This window comes from Eriocheir sinensis, chromosome 39, assembly GCF_024679095.1.
Source record: "Eriocheir sinensis breed Jianghai 21 chromosome 39, ASM2467909v1, whole genome shotgun sequence".
NCBI lineage: Eukaryota > Metazoa > Arthropoda > Malacostraca > Decapoda > Varunidae > Eriocheir > Eriocheir sinensis.
Window position 1 is genome coordinate 1,475,168 of NC_066547.1, and position 17,481 is coordinate 1,492,648.

At 44.7% G+C, this 17,481-nt stretch overlaps 1 protein-coding gene across 1 annotated transcript in view; it reads left to right on the forward strand.

Moving 5' to 3' along the window:
- LOC127009114 (mucin-2-like) overlaps nt 1-17,481 on the forward strand; it is a 51,271-nt gene that overhangs the window by 14,424 nt on the left and 19,366 nt on the right. Inside the window, exon 12 of the mRNA XM_050881899.1 lies at nt 17,390-17,481. This exon is cut by the window's right edge and continues 134 nt beyond it. Coding sequence (XP_050737856.1) covers nt 17,390-17,481 — 92 coding nt within the window. The remainder of the gene's footprint in view (nt 1-17,389) is intronic.

Genomic DNA, 17,481 nt, shown 5'->3' on the forward strand with positions numbered 1-17,481 from the left:
TCACTGCCACATTAGTTAAACAAATTCCTGAAGGGCTACAAATTTCTTTTTCACGATCATTGTGCTTGACTTCTTCCATTCAGTCAGCAGCCTTCTGAAGATGTAATCTTGAACGCAGAGGCGTGTTTTACTCAGCTGGAAGAACTGAGCTGCAAAACGTCCGGGACAGACGTCACACTTAAGGTCTGAAGGCATTGTTAGAAATTTGCTGAGTTAACAGTTTGGGCAAATATTAAAAGCGCTTTCGAAATAACTTAAATTGTGACCATAAATTGAATTGTATAAAAATTGTGCATGGAAAATAGATACTGCTGTGTTAGATGCCTCCAACACTGGGAGTTCGTCCCACAGGGGTCTTGAAAACGCCTCAAAGACCAATCGCTTGTCCTGAGCCTCGGTCACGAGAGAGACTTTCACAACCCGGCGCTTTTCAGCTATTGTCCCTCGAAGTTTTGTCCCATAGCACGGGGCCGGCGTAGTCACACAGAGCAGAGCTGGCAAGGTAGGGAGAGGAACCAGCAATTGTTCCCACTTTCCGAAACGTCTAATAACCCAACTCTGCGACCCTTTCGAGGCCTGGCTAGTGGCACCTGTCACCAGGTGTTCTCCACCAACTCTAGAGAGTATCAGCCTTCCCTGAGAGACCAAAAGACTGAAATATTCCTTGAGTATAAGAAAACCCTCAGAAACTCCACCTAGAAGCCGGGAGGTACAACCTCAAATGGCCCACGGAAGACATCTCTTTCAGGAGAAAAACAAGAACCAGCTGTTATGCAGAATAGAGATGGGAGTACTGTCGATAGAGGGGGAGGGACGGGAGCTCACACCGACAACTGGTTCCCAGGAGGCTTTTTTAGTGTAGAGGTCGCCACACTCCCTCACACCGCTGGCCTAAATAATTAGGCACGGTCCAGCTGACTAGGACCCTGGTACTCCAGCCATTGTCTCATAAAGAGATCCTCTGCCTGCAGTCCAATCCACCACTGCTGCTGCCCAGAGGCTTCACCGTGACTCTGGCACGGGAGACAGATCAGGTATTACACCTTGTCCAAGGGTGACTTGAGACTATGCAGAGCAGGGACGTCTAGTTCCCTGAGGTAAAAACAATTCACCCGCATACCGAGAGAGAGAGAGAGAGAGAGAGAGAGAGAGAGAGAGAGAGAGAGAGAGAGAGAGAGAGAGAGAGAGAGAGAGAGAGAGAGAGAGAGAGAGAGAGGAAGTACACAAGAGAAGGAGAAAAAAAATGAAAAGTATGAGAGGAGAGAGAGAGAAAGAAGTTTGAGAGAGAAAGGAGAGAGAGAGAGAGGAAGAGATGTGTGTTAAAATAAAGAGGTCCGTTGTGCTATATCGCCTCCTACAATCTGTCGTGTCAACAAAATTCAGAGGTGTCAGGGTCAAAACAGGTATCATTGCCAAAAGTGGTCAATCTGCCTTCTTTAATTATTGCGGGAGAACGGTAAATATTTATAATGGAAATAAAATACCAGAAACCTTATATTGATATTGATGCCTACCAAGGAAATCTCAGGTCTCAAGCAGGCTCCACCCTGCGACCAGTTTTTCACTCCTTGACGTCACACCAAGGCATTTTGGGGCTGAGACTAACGCCCATTCCTCGCACTAGGTTGTGGAGCGAGCTCATTCACGAGCGACATCGCCCTTTCAGGTGAGGAAAGAGCCGTTCACGGTGTTCAACTGACTTTGGCTATAATACTATAACTGAGACTGATTCACGAGCGACATCGCCCCTTTCAGGTGCCAGCAAGCCTGACAGATGGGAAGCTGGGCGTCGCCCAGACTAAGGCCAACATGCAGCAGTAAACACTTTGAAGCTGCGTTGTGGGGATTGCTGGTGGCAGGTGTGAAGAGAGGGAAGGAAGGAGAAGGCCAAAAGGGTGGTATGTGTGTCGTTCAGGGGTAGCAATGGATAAGCGCAAATACTCACTAGTTTTTTAGTTAGGACTTAATCAAGGTGTGGAATGGTGGAGTCTGTGTTTCCCCGTGGGTGGAAATAGTTTTATGTTGGTGCTACTTATTTACATGTGTGCATGTTAGTTTAAGGTGTTAATGTTAACCTGTATTCATGGTATTTACAAATGTAATTAGTGATGTAAGATACGTAAGCTAACCTTCTAATAAGTGGGTACTGTCCTATGACCCTTAGTTCACCATTAGAATCTCTAAACAATAATCACCTCAAGTGCTTTTCTTAAAGTCGTGTTACCTATTACTTGGGCAGGTGATGATCCTAAAAGGATAATGATGCCTCATAAGACTGGGTGAATAAACTACTTATTTTACTCTGTGGTTTAAATGATCAACAATTAATTCTACTTTGAGGTATAATAAACCTACATAATTAATTAAAAGAGTGCCCATGAACGGCACGACAAAATGGTGGCAGCGGTGGGATGATTTACTTTGATGGTGAACAACAGGCTCGGGACGGGCTTCACTTGTTGAGAGTTAGTGTCAGTAGAAGTGATATTAAATTGTCAACACGCCTGGAGATAAGGTAAAACTTGAGTCCTCAGGGGCAACAGGATTACCCCAAGAGCCAGAAGTGAGGATTGTAGAATTTGAGAACAAATTGAAAGAGCTGGGGGATATTATTATTGCACAGGGGGAAATTCTCACCCAACTAGGTAATGAGACCCTTGTCAAGACAGAAGTAGGAACCTCACCTCCACCCAAAACTATTTCTACTAAGCCCAGGGACATACCCATCCTGCAGTTACATGAATTGGATGATTGAGAGGTTGCAGGGAAACTCACTCTCTTCTTTGACCTTGTCGAACAATGTACCACCGAGGATGGGGATAGAATGAAGGTGTACAAAACAAGAGTTAGTTCAGAGCTCACCATGCTTATTCATAATCAGCAGGGGAAAAATAGTTACCAGTCTTGGGAGGACCTGGAAACTGTTCCTAAAAAACCCAGTTTGCTGCTGAGGTGACTCCATCATGCACATGTCCAGTCAGGTCACTTTAGGTCAAAAGAAAATCCTCACCACGGCAGAGTCTATTTTTATGGTGTAATATGAAGACTGATGTATGTAATTATGTTAAAACCAGTTCCACTTGTCAACAACTGAGACCTTCTGCAGGTTTACACCACCACAGGCAAGAAAAGCCAGCAGTAGATAAGCCTCTCTTGAAAGAGCTGTATGGATGTGTTGAAGGATATGGTAGCAGGTACACAAGGCTTTAGGTATGTATTGACTGTATTAGATCACTACAGTAGGTACATCACTCAAATTCTTTTCCCCTGGAAGACTAAGGGCCACAGAGGAGTAGGTGAAAGCTTTCTCAGTTATATTGCAGACTTTGGAGCTCCTAAGGCTGTCCTGGTGGATAATGGTGGCGAGTTCAGTTCGGCCTCCTTCCAAAACCTCTGCCGCACTAACCATATCACCCTTTGCCACACCACCCCATACCTTCCCAAGGAAACAGCATCAGCGCGCTACCACTGAACGCTCAAGTCTGTGTTGGCCACCGCGTCAAGGACACCTCTTCGGTGGCCAAGGTTGCTCCCCAGCATGCCAGAAGGTACTGAACCTGGCAGTGCACACCACTACGGGTGAGCAGCCGTACTTTGCCTTCTCGCGTCGTCCGCCACGCCAGGTGGGTGTCTGTCTCCAGAAATTGAAGGTACAGAGGAGGGTATAGCAGAAGCTCATGGTCCTCAGGAGACACACCAGAAAATGGCAAGGAAGTTTCGGGCAGTAGCTAACCGTGGGCGCAGAAACCAAAAGGTCGGTGTGCGTTCTCTGGTGTGGGTGAAACGAGGGTAGCCTACCTGGTACTTAAGAAAATTAATCTGAAATGGTTGGGCCCTTACAGAGTGGTTGAAGTGATCAGGATGGTTCTGCTTATGTACTTGAGAATGTTTTGATGGACGAATACTGCAAAGGGCTGCAGAGAAGGTGAAACATAATTGTGGTAGTGAGGAGTGGATCACTGCTCCCAGAGAGGTAATAATCCCTGAAGAAACTGAACCTGAACCTTTACTCACCCTTGAGTGCGTCGACCACCAAGGCGATATGTGGAGGAATGTTGTGTCCATAGTTCATAAACTTGTATCAGTGTTAGCTAAGGATTTTACAATGGTACTACAATGTATGTTTATTTTAGGATTTTGGGGTTGCAAGGTGTTAGCCGGATATGTCGAGGGGAGGGTTGTTAACTGAGGGACACCTAGGCATGATGGGTTAGCTCACCTCTCCTTACCTTCTGCTGGTATTACGCATTCCAGCTTGGTGTGGCTGGTGTCTCATTCTTGGGGATGATTTGTAATTGGTTGGGAAGGGATGCAGTATAATGGATATTTAGCAGAGGGGAACACCCACTTGAGTCAGGTTTTGTTGTCCCGGCGTGGATGCTAGTAGGCACGTATGACAGATCCCGTGTGCAGGACCTGATAGAATCTCTTCATGAGGCGTCAAGCAGGCTCTCGGTTATATACCTATGGGTGCATTTCCTGCTGCGGAAACGGATGAATTGTGTGATTAGAAGTATGTCTGGGGTTGAACGATTCTGTTTCTTTTCTGGATTTTTGGGCGGATGTTGCGCGCTAAACAGGACCCTTGGTGCTGTTTCCTGTCGCTGAGAGGCGAATTTGTCCCTGTTCAGGACGCTCATCCAACCTGTTACCCAAGAGGGATACTGGAATTGGCAGCTCAAGTCGAGGAGGGGTCCGTAAGGAACGCTTTTAGCTGAGTCTAGGCACAGAAACTGTTCTCACGCAGTTGGCGGAGTATTTGGAGTACACCCTGTAGGAGCAGATATGTTGTTAATGACTCCTGTTTGTGGAAGTTTCCACGTCTTTTGTGTTTAGCTGCCTACCCTAGATGATATGAATATTGAATATTATGTTGTATTGCAGTTGTTGCTAGCCTTGTACTCCCATGGTAGGTGTGTCACCAATCTCCTGTACTTAGTATTATTTCTTATGACTATGTTCTAGATTTACTTATGGGAAAAAATACCAAATCGAAGGGGAAGGTCATATAATGGCCCGAAATGTACTACAATTGTAATGGTATTTTTCCCCATGTAAATAGAGTTAACCTGGGGTGTTTGCGCAACCAGTTATATATGTATGTGGGTTTCTCATGAGAGAGAGAGAGAGAGAGAGAGAGAGAGAGAGAGAGAGAGAGAGAGAGAGAGAGAGAGAGAGAGAGAGAGAGAGAGAGAGAGAGAGAGAGAGAGAGAGAGAGAGAGAGAGAGAAGGAAGTACACAAGAGAAGGAGAAAAAAATGAAAAGTATGAGAGGAGAGAGAGAGAAAGAAGTTTGAGAAAGAAGGGAGAGAGAGAGAGAGAGAGAGAGAGAGAGAGAGAGAGAGAGCGAGAGAGAGAGATAGCGAGATCGAGAGAGAGAGAGAGAGATGGTGTTGAAACAAAGAGGCCCGTTGTTCTCCATATCTCCCTACAATCTGTCGTGTCAACAAAATTCAGAGGTGTCAGGGGTCAAAACAGGAAATCGCTGCCAAAAGTGGTCAATCTGCCTTCTTTTAATTATTGCGAGAACGGTAACATTTATAATGGAAATAAAATAACAGTGACCTGGTATTGATATTTGAGGCCGACAAAGGAAATATCAGGTCTCAAGCAGGCATACCCTGCGACCAGTTTGTCACTCCGTGACGTCACACCAAGGCATTTTGGGGCCGAGACTAACGCCCCTTCCCCGCACTAGGTTGTGGGAGCGAGTCATTCTCACGAGCGACATCGCCCTTTCAGGTGAGGAAAGAGCCGTTCACGGTGTTCAACTGACTTTGGCTATAATACTATAACTGAGACTGGATTCTCACGAGCGACATCGCCCTTTCAGGTGCGCCAGCAAGCCTGACAGATAGGAAGCTGGGCGTCGCCCAGACCAAGGCCAACATGCAGCAGTAAACACTTTTGAAGCTGCGTTGTGGGGATTGCTGGTGCAGGGTGTGTGAAGAGAGGAAGGAAGGAGAAGGCCAAAAGGGTGGTATGTGTGTCGTTCTCAGGGGTACAATGGATAAGCGCAAATACTCACTAGTTTTAGTTAGGACTTAATTAAGATGTAGAATGGTGGAGTCTGTGTTTCCCCGTGTGGGTGGAAACAGTTATTATGTGGGTGCTACTTATTGCCATGTGTGCATGTTAGTTTAAGGTGTTAATGTTAACCTGTGTTCATGGTATTTACAAATGTAATTAGTGATGTAAGATACGTAAGTTAGCCTCTAATAAGTGGACCTGTCCTATGACCCTTAGTTCACCATCAGAATCTCTAAACAATAATTACCTCAAGTAACTTTCTTAAAATCGTGTTACCTATATTACTTGGACAGGTGATGATCCTGTGCGATAAGGATGCCTCATAAGACTGGGTGAATAAACTACTTATTTTAATTTCAGGTTTAAATGATCAACAATTAATTCTACTTTGAGATATAATGAACCTACATAATTAATTAAAGAGTGCCCATGAACGGCACGACAGTTTTGGAAAGTTAAAACAGTTTATTCTATAGAGGTCTCCTGTTGATCCGCGAGAAGCGAGCGTTTGCTAATAACTTCTAACGGAAACACACTCTAAGAAACGCTTCGACGAAGAGGGAAGAAGTTTACTGATAATCCCGCCGTAAGGCTTTTCGTCTCATCAACTCCTCTCCTCATACTCACAGTCTTTTATCTCTAAATTCTTCAGCAATGTTGCATCCCTTTCAGCTTCTATCGACATTTTCATGTTGACTGCTCTTCTGAACTTGCTAACTGCATGCCTCCCCACTCCCGCGGCCCGCTGCACTACTTTTCTACTCTTGCTCATCTCTACTGTCCATTATCCCTTATGCAGAGTAACCAGCACCTTCATTCTTTATCCCTTCCAATGGTAAACTCTGAACAGCCTTCTTTGTCTGTGTTTCCTCCTGCCTATGACTTGACCTCTTTCAAGAGAGGAGTGTCGACACCTCTTCTCCAGAAATTAGCTCTTATTCTTTTGGCAACTTGTTTTGTTTCTGTTGTTGGAGCAGTTTAGAGATCTTTTGCTGAATTTTGTTTTGTGCCCTAGAGCTATCTCCTTTGCTGTGAAAAAAGAGAGGCCGGCTGCCATGACCAGAATACATGAAACTTAAGTTAAATTACATAAAATCTAATGTCTCCCAAGACTAAGTCTTTTTTATACGTTTCGGTCAATGGTGCCAGTGTTTTCTTGGTAGGGCTTGATGGTCGGCTCTAGCCTGTTACGGCGCAAGTAAGTGTTTATTGGCACCATCTTGCTTGGCTGATGCTTCCTCCGGTGTCGTGTTCCTGGCTGCCCTCTGTTCCTGGCTGTGTTCCTGGCTGTCCCCTTTGTTTACAAACAAAGATAGATCGCCGTGAACACGGATCCGTGCGCAGCTGGTCGCCTGTAGCCTACATGGCTGTCTCCCCAGTTTTCCAGCATACAGCATATTTTTGATTCTTTCAAAGCATGAAGGAAAAAAATAGCCTTCATGCACTGACATGCAGTGATGCAGGGTAAATTTACGGAATAAGCATCTTGCTTTTTCACAACAAAACTGTCTTGATGTGCATAGTTAGCCAGTAATTCTGGCAGACTTTTTTTTTGGTGGGGGCGGGCAGAGGGCATCTTAGGTTCAAGGAGTTGGGGGGGTGGCGAAGTGAGCAAAGTCATGCTGTCGGGGATGCGAGAACAGCTCTGTTTATCAACAAGTCATTGTTTGTTTATATGCGCTTCTGAGCATGTGCAGATCACGGTAGGTAGCTAGGAACAGGGGACAGCCAGGAACACGACACTGGAGCTCATCTTTGTCTGACAGATTTGCCAGGTCCGCGGTTTTCTCGCCCAGTTGGGCTCTTTCGTGAATTTCGCGGAAAAAGATGGTGTCCGCGGGTTATGCTTTTGGGCTCTTTTACTGTGGCCCAGCTTAACATGCCACGTCAGGGAATGGACCCACTCAAATGACAAGGAGTGGCGTGGTGAAGTCTCCCATTTCTAGGGGGATTATCATGAGGGCCCGACCTCATTAAGACCGTCGTTGACCCATCCCAAATACTTACACCCATCATTTCCACACACCACACAGTACACACACTGACACACAGCCAGTTTATTTTCAGCCTTGATATAGAGTCGTATACTTGCCTGTGGCTGGTGATCGAGGGAGAAACAACGGACTCTCACAAGTGACTGGTTACTGCAGGATACGTGTGCAAGTGAACATGAGCAAGTGGGCTTAGTACAGCAAAAAATACTGTAAAGAATGGGAAGTAGCGGCCTCAAAGAGTGGATATGGAGTATATCCCCGGTGATGATACGCATGCAGCTTAATTGCAAATTTTGCAAAAGTACAATAAAGAGCACATCACAGATCTTGTCAAGCATAGTCACACAGCAAAACATAAGAAAATGTTGTGTACGATCATAGGGACGCCTCAGGAGAACAAGATTTTCGGGATATATATAGGGATGGTTTGCTTTGTCGCTGCTATAGCTCCCCCAATAAGCAATGCCTCCGTAGAACGAGTAGTCTCCCAAATGAATATTGTAAAAAATAAGTTAAAAAACAAAATGCGGCATGCAAGTTAATTTGGAGAGTACCTTTAGTAGTAATAACAGTAATAGTAGTAGTAGTAGTAGTAGTAGTAGTAGTAGTAGTAGTAGTAGTAGTAGTAGTAGTAGCTAGTAGTTTATTACTTGGAAGAACGAGAAAGATGACGCAAGTAACAGTGAAGCAAGGTAGGCAGCAACTTCAAAGTGGAGGTGGTGGTGGTGATGTTGTTGTTGGTGGTGAGTGATGGTGATGTTGAGAGAGAGAGAGACTGACGTGACATATGACATAACTCAGGTTTTATACTCTCTTCCACTGAATGAAGTAAATATTATTTTTTGATAGAAACCAACCTCTTGTTTCATTTACATTGTTTTGATTTACGCGACCTCTTCATGACACAATACTGCGTAAATCGAGAGTTACCTGTACCAGCTATACGGTACGGTACCGGTACCAGACTGCTCGGTATCGGTACCAATACTAGCCAGTCGCTCATGGTGTCCCTCATTTCTTCCTCACACGAGTGAGGCTGAGACTGAGTGCCTGAGGATATATCGGTGATATAGATATTCATTCTCTCTCTCTCTCCACTGAATGAAGTGAATATTTATTTTCAACAGAAACCCACTCTTGTTTGATTTACATTGTTTTGATTTACGTGACCTCTTCAAGGACGCAATACTCGCGTAAATCAAGAGTTACCTGTAATATGTTTTTACCCAGGGCAAGAAGTCTGGGCTTGCATGAAGTCTTATTGGAGGAACCCATGGGGATGGAGTCGTAGGGGTGGCAAGACAACGTGCCATTATATATATATTTTCCATTAGGGGGGCAACTCTGAGGCGAGAGAAAAAAAAATAGGCCCTTTAGCATATATCACTACTGACTGATTGATTGATTAGTCCGTTTCTCCTTCCCCGTGGTCCCTAAAAGCAGCGGGTGTGCCCACCGAACCTGTACCAGTGCGCTTCGAGGCGGAGGTGCATCTACTCCTGGTGGAGGTGTGACGGCCACAGCGAGTGCAAGGACGGGAGCAACGACCTGACCTGCCCGAACGGGATGAGGAGACAGCGGCTGCCTTGCATGAGGCTGCGCCCTCGCTCTTGGCTCCCCAGCCTTGAAGTTATTTTGATTATTCATGTATTTCTATATCATCAACCTCCTTCTTTAAGCTCTTTTTTCTTCATTAACGTAATAATAACTCGGTTTGCTAAAGAATAATCGTATATTGCACCAAATTGCAATTAGAATTTTACTACGTTGCAAAATGTGATCGCAATTTAACATTCTAGTAATAATCAAAACATGTCACTATATTCTTCTTTTCATGCATGAGCGTATGAGGAATACAACATGACTATGAATATACTGACATCTATAGATCCATGATAAAAGCACAGACATGACATAGGCTGTAATAAGTTTCTTCCCACAGGATTTACTTGATAAACTTATTATTATTATTATTATTATTATTATTATTATTATTATTATTATTATTATTATTATTATTATTATAACACATCTTTAGGATAATACATGTGTGTGTGTGTGTGTGTGAGAGAGAGAGAGAGAGAGAGAGAGAGAGAGAGAGAGAGAGAGAGATTATTGTTATTATTATTATTATTATTATTATTATTATTATTATTATTATTATTATTATTATTATTGTTATCATTATTATTATTATTATTATTATTATTATTTATATTAATATTATTGCATACACACACATTTAAAAGAAGACAAGAGAGAGAGAGAGAGAGAGAGAGAGAGAGAGAGAGAGAGAGAGAGAGAGAGAGAGAATATATATATAACATGTTTATATGATACGTATATAAATCTCAGCGACCCAAGAGCATAGAGCATATACACCCTTTCTTCAAAAATCTCAGATGCATTAAGGGATTAAGAACGTTTTCCCATCTCGGTCTGTTCTGTTGCTGCCAGGCTGCGGTACGATACTTTGAATTCTAGCTCCATGATTGGTAAGTCTTCACTTTGGCCGGGATCTTCATTCTGCCCTGCTACACTGGGACTCCGGGAGCCTCCACTAAGTTCCTCGACACACCAGAGAAAGACAACCTCTGCCGAACACCTTCGCACTCAATCTTGTACTTCAATATGTCATCTCCTAACAAAGTAAGTTCAGCTACAGTGCCTGAAGGTTCAGTTTATATATATATATATATATATATATATATATATATATATATATATATATATATATATATATATATATATATATATATATATATATATATATTGACATACCTGTCAAGTCTTACGTTTTTTGCGTGTCTTACGTAATTTCGGTGATTTTCAAGTTTTATGGCGTAAGTTGAAAATCTTACGTTTCTTCTCCGCTTGCGATGTGGTTATTTTATAATACATATGTTTTAAACAATTTGAAATACGTATATCGTGCGCGCCATATTTAAATTCATGTGAGCGTGCTGAGTAACGGTTACTGTTACGGTTATTAGTGTGTGTGTGTGTGTGTGGGGGGGGGGGGTAGGAGAAGGTGTAGTGACCCATTAAACATACCATTTTCTTTCTCGTTTCCTCCACCTTTATTTCTTCAGTCTGCCCTGAAATCACCTTGTCCTCTTTCACTTCTTCCACTCTCATCACACTGTAATATCTTGTCTTTATATTCATCAGACTGCAAGTCACTACATGTAAATATATGTATACAATCACTCCTATTATTACAAACGTTAACATACTGAAACTGCATCACCATAAAGCCATTACTGTAAATATTAGCGCACACGAACTTCTGTAAATTACCAATCGCCGTTCGTAAAAACATGTATATTCTAGGAAATAAATTCACTTGTCGATGGAGTCACCACTGGTTATTAGTTGTGTCTTTTAACCTACAAGGCGGCCTTAGCGGATCCAAACGGCGTTGTACCAGCTACAACGTATGCTGCCAGCGAGGCCTTGAGTTGGCGGTGGAAGCGCTCGACAAGGCCATTTGACTGAGGATGGTAGCTGGCGGTTCTGATCCGCTTAAAGGCCGATTCAGACTATACGGTTCAGATACGTTTCGTTTCCGTACGGCTTCCGTTCGTTAATTATTGTTACACTGAAATCAAATGAAGCTGTTCACACCATACGTTCCGTCTCCGTCCGTCTTCCGTACGGCTTCCGTTCGTACGTATGGGATACGTCTGGAAGAAATCTCTGACGGACGGAACGTATACGTAACGGAAACGTTCCGCATTCCAGCCGCAAGTGTGAACACCGTTACGTATCAGTCACGTTGCGGTTACAGAGGGGAGAGGACGCGACTTACCTTCAGTCTGTGAAAACTTTTTGTTTACTTTGCAGTGAAGCAGTCATGAGCGACGAAAAGTTAATAGAATTGGTCAGAGGCTACGAGGAGCTCTATGACATGAGCAACAGAAAATACACTGACAATTATGTGAAAGAAAAGATATGGAAATCCATTGGAGAGGAATTAAAAAAATCAGGTAAGACAGTAAACTTTATTACACAAAATCATAGCCTAATTGTATCTTATTCCTTATCATTCTATATCCGCTTCTATTTCTTATTCATTTCTACATTCTGCAATTGCTACCTTCATCTATCAATCATGCTTAAGCCCATGGAAGAGAACCAGCAGGACTGTTAAAGAATTCCCTAAATTTCTCTCGTACAAGGAATGCACCTTGTGGAGCATTTCCTCCCTGTCTAGCTATTTCCTCTAAAGAGCTTCCATTATTAGTGACATTCATGTTTGTGACATCAGGAGCATTGTCACGCAAGTAGTTGTGCAAAATGCAAGTTGCAAATATTACATTATCTGCATTATCAGGTAACAAATTTAGTGTCCTTTGGTATATTCTAAACCTCTGGCTCAGTATCCCAAACGCGTTCTCAACAACCCTTCTTGCACGTGAGAGCCTAAAATTAAAGAGCCTTTTCTGATCATCATCACTGGCTTGTGAGCCGGATAAGGTCTCAAGAGGTAAGTTTTCAAGGGGAAAGCTTCATCTCCAACAATGACGTAAGGTGTCATGCAAGATGAGTCAGGTAGCTGTGCAGGAGGGGGTATGTTGAGAGCGCCTTTTTCTAACTGTTCACCGAACTTTGAATGAGAGAAGATGCTCCATCACTGTTCTTTCCGTATGACCCTATATCAACCACTACAAATTTGTAATTGGCATCCACGAGTGCAAGCAAAAGAACAGAAAAAGTATGCTTGTAGTTATAAACAGTGAACCACTGTTTGGTGGTGCCTGAAGCTTTACATGTTTTCCATCTATGGCACCAACACAATTTGGAAATTGCCATAAATTCCAGAACTCTGCAGCAATGTTCTTCCATGTCTCCTCTGTAGGCTTGGGCATAACCTCAGCTTTTAGCCTCTTGATAATAGATGCACAGACCTCCTGAACAATGCTGTGAACAGTAGAGTGACCAAGACGATAGCTAAACGCTATGGTTCTAAAGCTATCGCCGGTCGCCAGGAACCTGGAGAAGAAATCAAAGATGCAGTTACTGAACAGAGAGAGAGAGAGAGAGAGAGAGAGAGAGAGAGAGAGAGAGAGAGAGAGAGAGAGAGAGAGTAGTGGTAGTAGTAGTAGTAGTAGTAGACCATACAGTACCGCGTATTTTTTCTTCCGGTATAGGTATTATTATGTCCGAAGTGATATTCTACGTATCAAACGCTAAAATTTTTAATTATGTAAATACTGAATGATTTCTTATCATTTTCAGGTCAGGAATGCAAATTACGATGGAACTCACTTAGAGACCAGTATAGGAGATATTTGAAAAGATGCACTACAAAGAGCGGCCAGGAAGCAGTCAGCGTACCTAAATGGAGATATGCTGACGAAATTTCTTTTGTCAAACCTTATCTACGTGAGAGAGACACCGTGGGCAACCTTGATGATGGTAGTAACGTTGAACCAGAGAATTCCGAAAGAGAAGATGATATAATATTATTGGGTGCTACAGAACAGGAACAATGTGAAAATATTCCATCTCAAACACGTCACGTAGTGAACTCATCAAAGGGTTGTATCAAAAGTAAAGCCACAGTTAGACGTTCATCTAGTAAGCACGTAAACACACCTGAAACAGCTTCATCAGTTTTGATGAAATATTTAGTGGAAAACAACAGTGAGAATAAAGAAAAGCCTACAGACCCGATTGACTTATTCTTCCAAAGTATGGCTTCAACGGTAAAAACATTTTCACCTTATTATAAAAATATATGTAAAACACAAGTGCTTTCAATAGTCTCTGATTTAGAAATGAAACAACTTGATGCCCAAGTGCCATTAAACACAGGAACTGAGACAGTGGTTCAAGTCCCAGTTCAGTCACCAGGAAACACATCAGCTTGTAGCTCAGATGCCCAGTATTACATGATGTAAAGTAAGTTTTGTTACTATTTTGTTCACAGCTTCAAGTGTCAATGATATAAACAATTAATATGTGGCAAAAAACATTCTTTAGTTTATTGTGAAAGATTCTGGATGTCTTTACTATTTTAAGCAATCATGGTAAATATAATAGTAATCATGAAGAAAAGCCCTTGCAGTCATGCTAGTATAATGGTATAAAAACAAACTTTCTTTTGTGCTATTTCGTGGCAAAAAGTAGCTACTTGACAGCGTGCAAGGCATACCTTTAAATGTTTTATTTTTTATTTTGAAGTGTGTAGCAATGAAACATTTTTTATTTTATTATGAATGGTTCTTGATGTCTATTATTATAAGAAATCAAGAAAATATTACCGGTAATCATGAAAAGAGTACATGGGAACATAGCAGCTTAAATGGAACTAAAATTTATTTTCTACGTGCCAGTTCATAAAGTTTTATTTAAAGTTTGAAAGGAATAACTTTTTTGAGGCTATGTGTTCTGATAGTTTTCATGGTGATTTGTGTAATAAACTAATTTACAAACAAATTGAGTATGCCACTAACCTCAAGCAAACAGCTAACCTCTCCTCGGTGAAATAGCCTCCTGAAGGCAGGTGTTGTTTTGATCAAATCCTCGTTAACTTTCTGAAGCAAATAGTTGAACTTGGATTTAGTCATTCTGAAATACTGATAAAACTTCGTTTCATCGTCGTCTAATTCATTGTACAGAGTCCAAAATTCACCCTCTGACTTCCTTTTCCTTAGGCACTCGTACTCATAATCTCTTCTTCTTAGCTTTAACTCTATCCTCCTCGTCTTCATCTAAAAGAAGAGCAATTGCAGTGAGCTCCTGCACACAAAATTTTCTTGACGCCATGCCGGAGCAACAGCCGCACGCTGACTGACCGCATCCTAGATGTATGGTGTGAACACAGCAACATTTTGACGGAACGCAAACGGAACGGAACCGTACGGAGACGAACCGTATAGTCTGAATCGGCCTTAATCCCCAGGATGGACATGACCTTGTCCCAAAGGCTCGACTCGAACTGGCTTCCACGGTCGGATGAGGCTGAGAGGCGTACCGAAGCGCGACACCCAGGTGTTGACGAAGGCTCTGGCGATGGTGTCCGTTGTTATGTCTTCGACCGGGACAGCTTCGGGCCAGCGTGTGAACCTGTCAACGCAGGTGAGGAGGTACTTGTAGCCGTTGGAGTGCGGAAGTGGGCCAACGAGGTCGACGTGGACGAGTTCGAGTCGCTGATGCGCCAAGGTGTTATCCGCCCCAGCTCAAGCAACTGGTCGTCTGCCCTCCACGTCGTGCCCAAGAAGAACGGTGACATACGACCATGCGGTGACTACAGAGCCCTCAACTCGCGCACCGTCATGGATCGTTATCCGGTGCCGAATATTCAGGAGTTCTCCTCACAGCTTGCTGGCTCCACTATCTTCTCCAGGATCGACCTCATCAAAGCCTTCCACCAGATCCCAGTCAACCCGGCAGACATCCCGAAGACAGCCATCGTTACACCTTTCGGCTTGTACGAGTACGTACGGATGCCCTTTGGCCTCAAGAACTCTGGCCAAACCTTCCAGAGGTTCATGGACGAAGTGCTGCGAGGACTGACTTTCTGCTTCGCCTACATCGACGACGTCGTCATCGCCAGTCCTGACGCTGATACACACCACCGACATCTAGAGCAAGTTTTCACCCGTCTCCAGGACTACGGCATCCAGATAAGCGTTGACAAGTCAGAGTTTGGTGTTACCTCCGTCGACTTCCTCGGCCACACAGTCTCTCCTTCAGGCATCACTCCCATCTCTTCCCGCTGCGACGCCATTCAACAGTTCCCGAAGCCGGCAACTCAGCGCCAGCTAAAGCAGTTCCTCGGGATGATCAACTACTACAACCGCTTCATTCCACGCTGCACGCTCATCTTTCAGCCACTCTACTCCATGATCAAGCCCTGCAAGAGAGGCCAGTCCGTTACACTCGTCTGGACTCCCGAAACTGACGACGCCTTCCTCAAATCCAAGGAAGCACTGAAGGATATCACACTCAGCTTCCCTACGCCACTACTTCAATCTCAACGGATGCCTCAGACACCGGCGTTGGTGGAGTCTTGCAGCAGCACGTAAACGGAGCCTGGAGACCCATTGCATTCTTCTCACAGAAACTCAACAACGCCGAGAAGTACAGCGCCTTCGACAGAGAACTTAGCCATCTACAAGGCTGTCAAGCGCTTCAGATACTTCGTCGAAGGCCGGAATTTCACATATACACCGACCACAAGCCTCTTGCCACAACCTTCATCAACAACAAGTCCACCTACTCTCCCAGGCAGCTGCGCCACATCGACTTCATCTCTCAGTTCACGACAGACATCCAGTACGTCAAAGGCGAAGACAACATCCCCGCCGACGCTCTCTCCCGTAACATCTCTGCAACATCCTCCTCCCTCATCGATTATGCCGCCATTGCTGCAGACCAAGTCGGCGACGCCGAGCTGCAGCAATTGAGGATAACCCGCTTTGTCGATGAGGCGAGTCGAGTTCCCCGGGACCAACGTGCACCTCTACGCTGACTCATCTACCGGCACCATCCGGCCCTACCTGCCGAAGAACCACCGGTACCCACTCTTCCGCCAGCTGCACAACCTCTCTCACCCCGGGATCCGAGCGTCACAACGGATGATGTCCTCACGCTTCATATGGACGGGGATCAACAAGGACGTCAGAGACTGGACCCGCACCTGCGTCCAGTGCCAGGCTTCCAAGGTGACGCGCCACACCGTCTCGCCTCCAGCAGCGTTCACGCCCCGATCCTCCAGACTCGAACACGTCCACGTCGACCTCGTCGGCCCACTTCCACACTCCAACGGCTACAAGTACCTCCTCACCTGCGTTGACAGGTTCAAACGCTGGCCCGAAGCTGTCCTGGTTGAAGACATAACAACGGACACCATCGCCAGAGCCTTCGTCAACACCTGGGTGTCGCGCTTCGGTACGCCTCTCAGCCTCACATCCGACCGTGGCAGCCAGTTCGAGTCGAGCCTTTGGGACAAGGTCATGTCCATCCTGGGGATTAAGCGGATCAGTACCGCCAGCTACCATCCTCAGTCAAATGGCCTTGTCGAGCGCTTCCACCGCCAACTCAAGGCCTCGCTAGCAGCAACAGTTCAGGACCGCAGCGACTGGACTACGACTCTGCCTCTAGCCCTCCTCGGCATACGGACGTCCCTCAAAGAAGACTTCGGCCACTCCTCTGCAGAGCTCCTGTATGGCACCACTCTCCGCCTCCCAGGAGAGGTTCTCTCGCCCACCCCTGGCCCTCCCTGCGACATACAGGACTACGCCAGGAACCTCAAGAACGCAATGCAGAGACTCCAGCCAGTGCCGCCACGTACATCACCATCCAAAACGTTCGTGAGCCAGGACCTCGACACCTGCACACACGTGTTCGTGCGAGTGGACGCCACAAAGAAGCCTCTGCAGCAACCATACGATGGCCCCTTCACCGTTATCAAGAGGACGCGGAAGAACGTCACCATTGACCGCCAC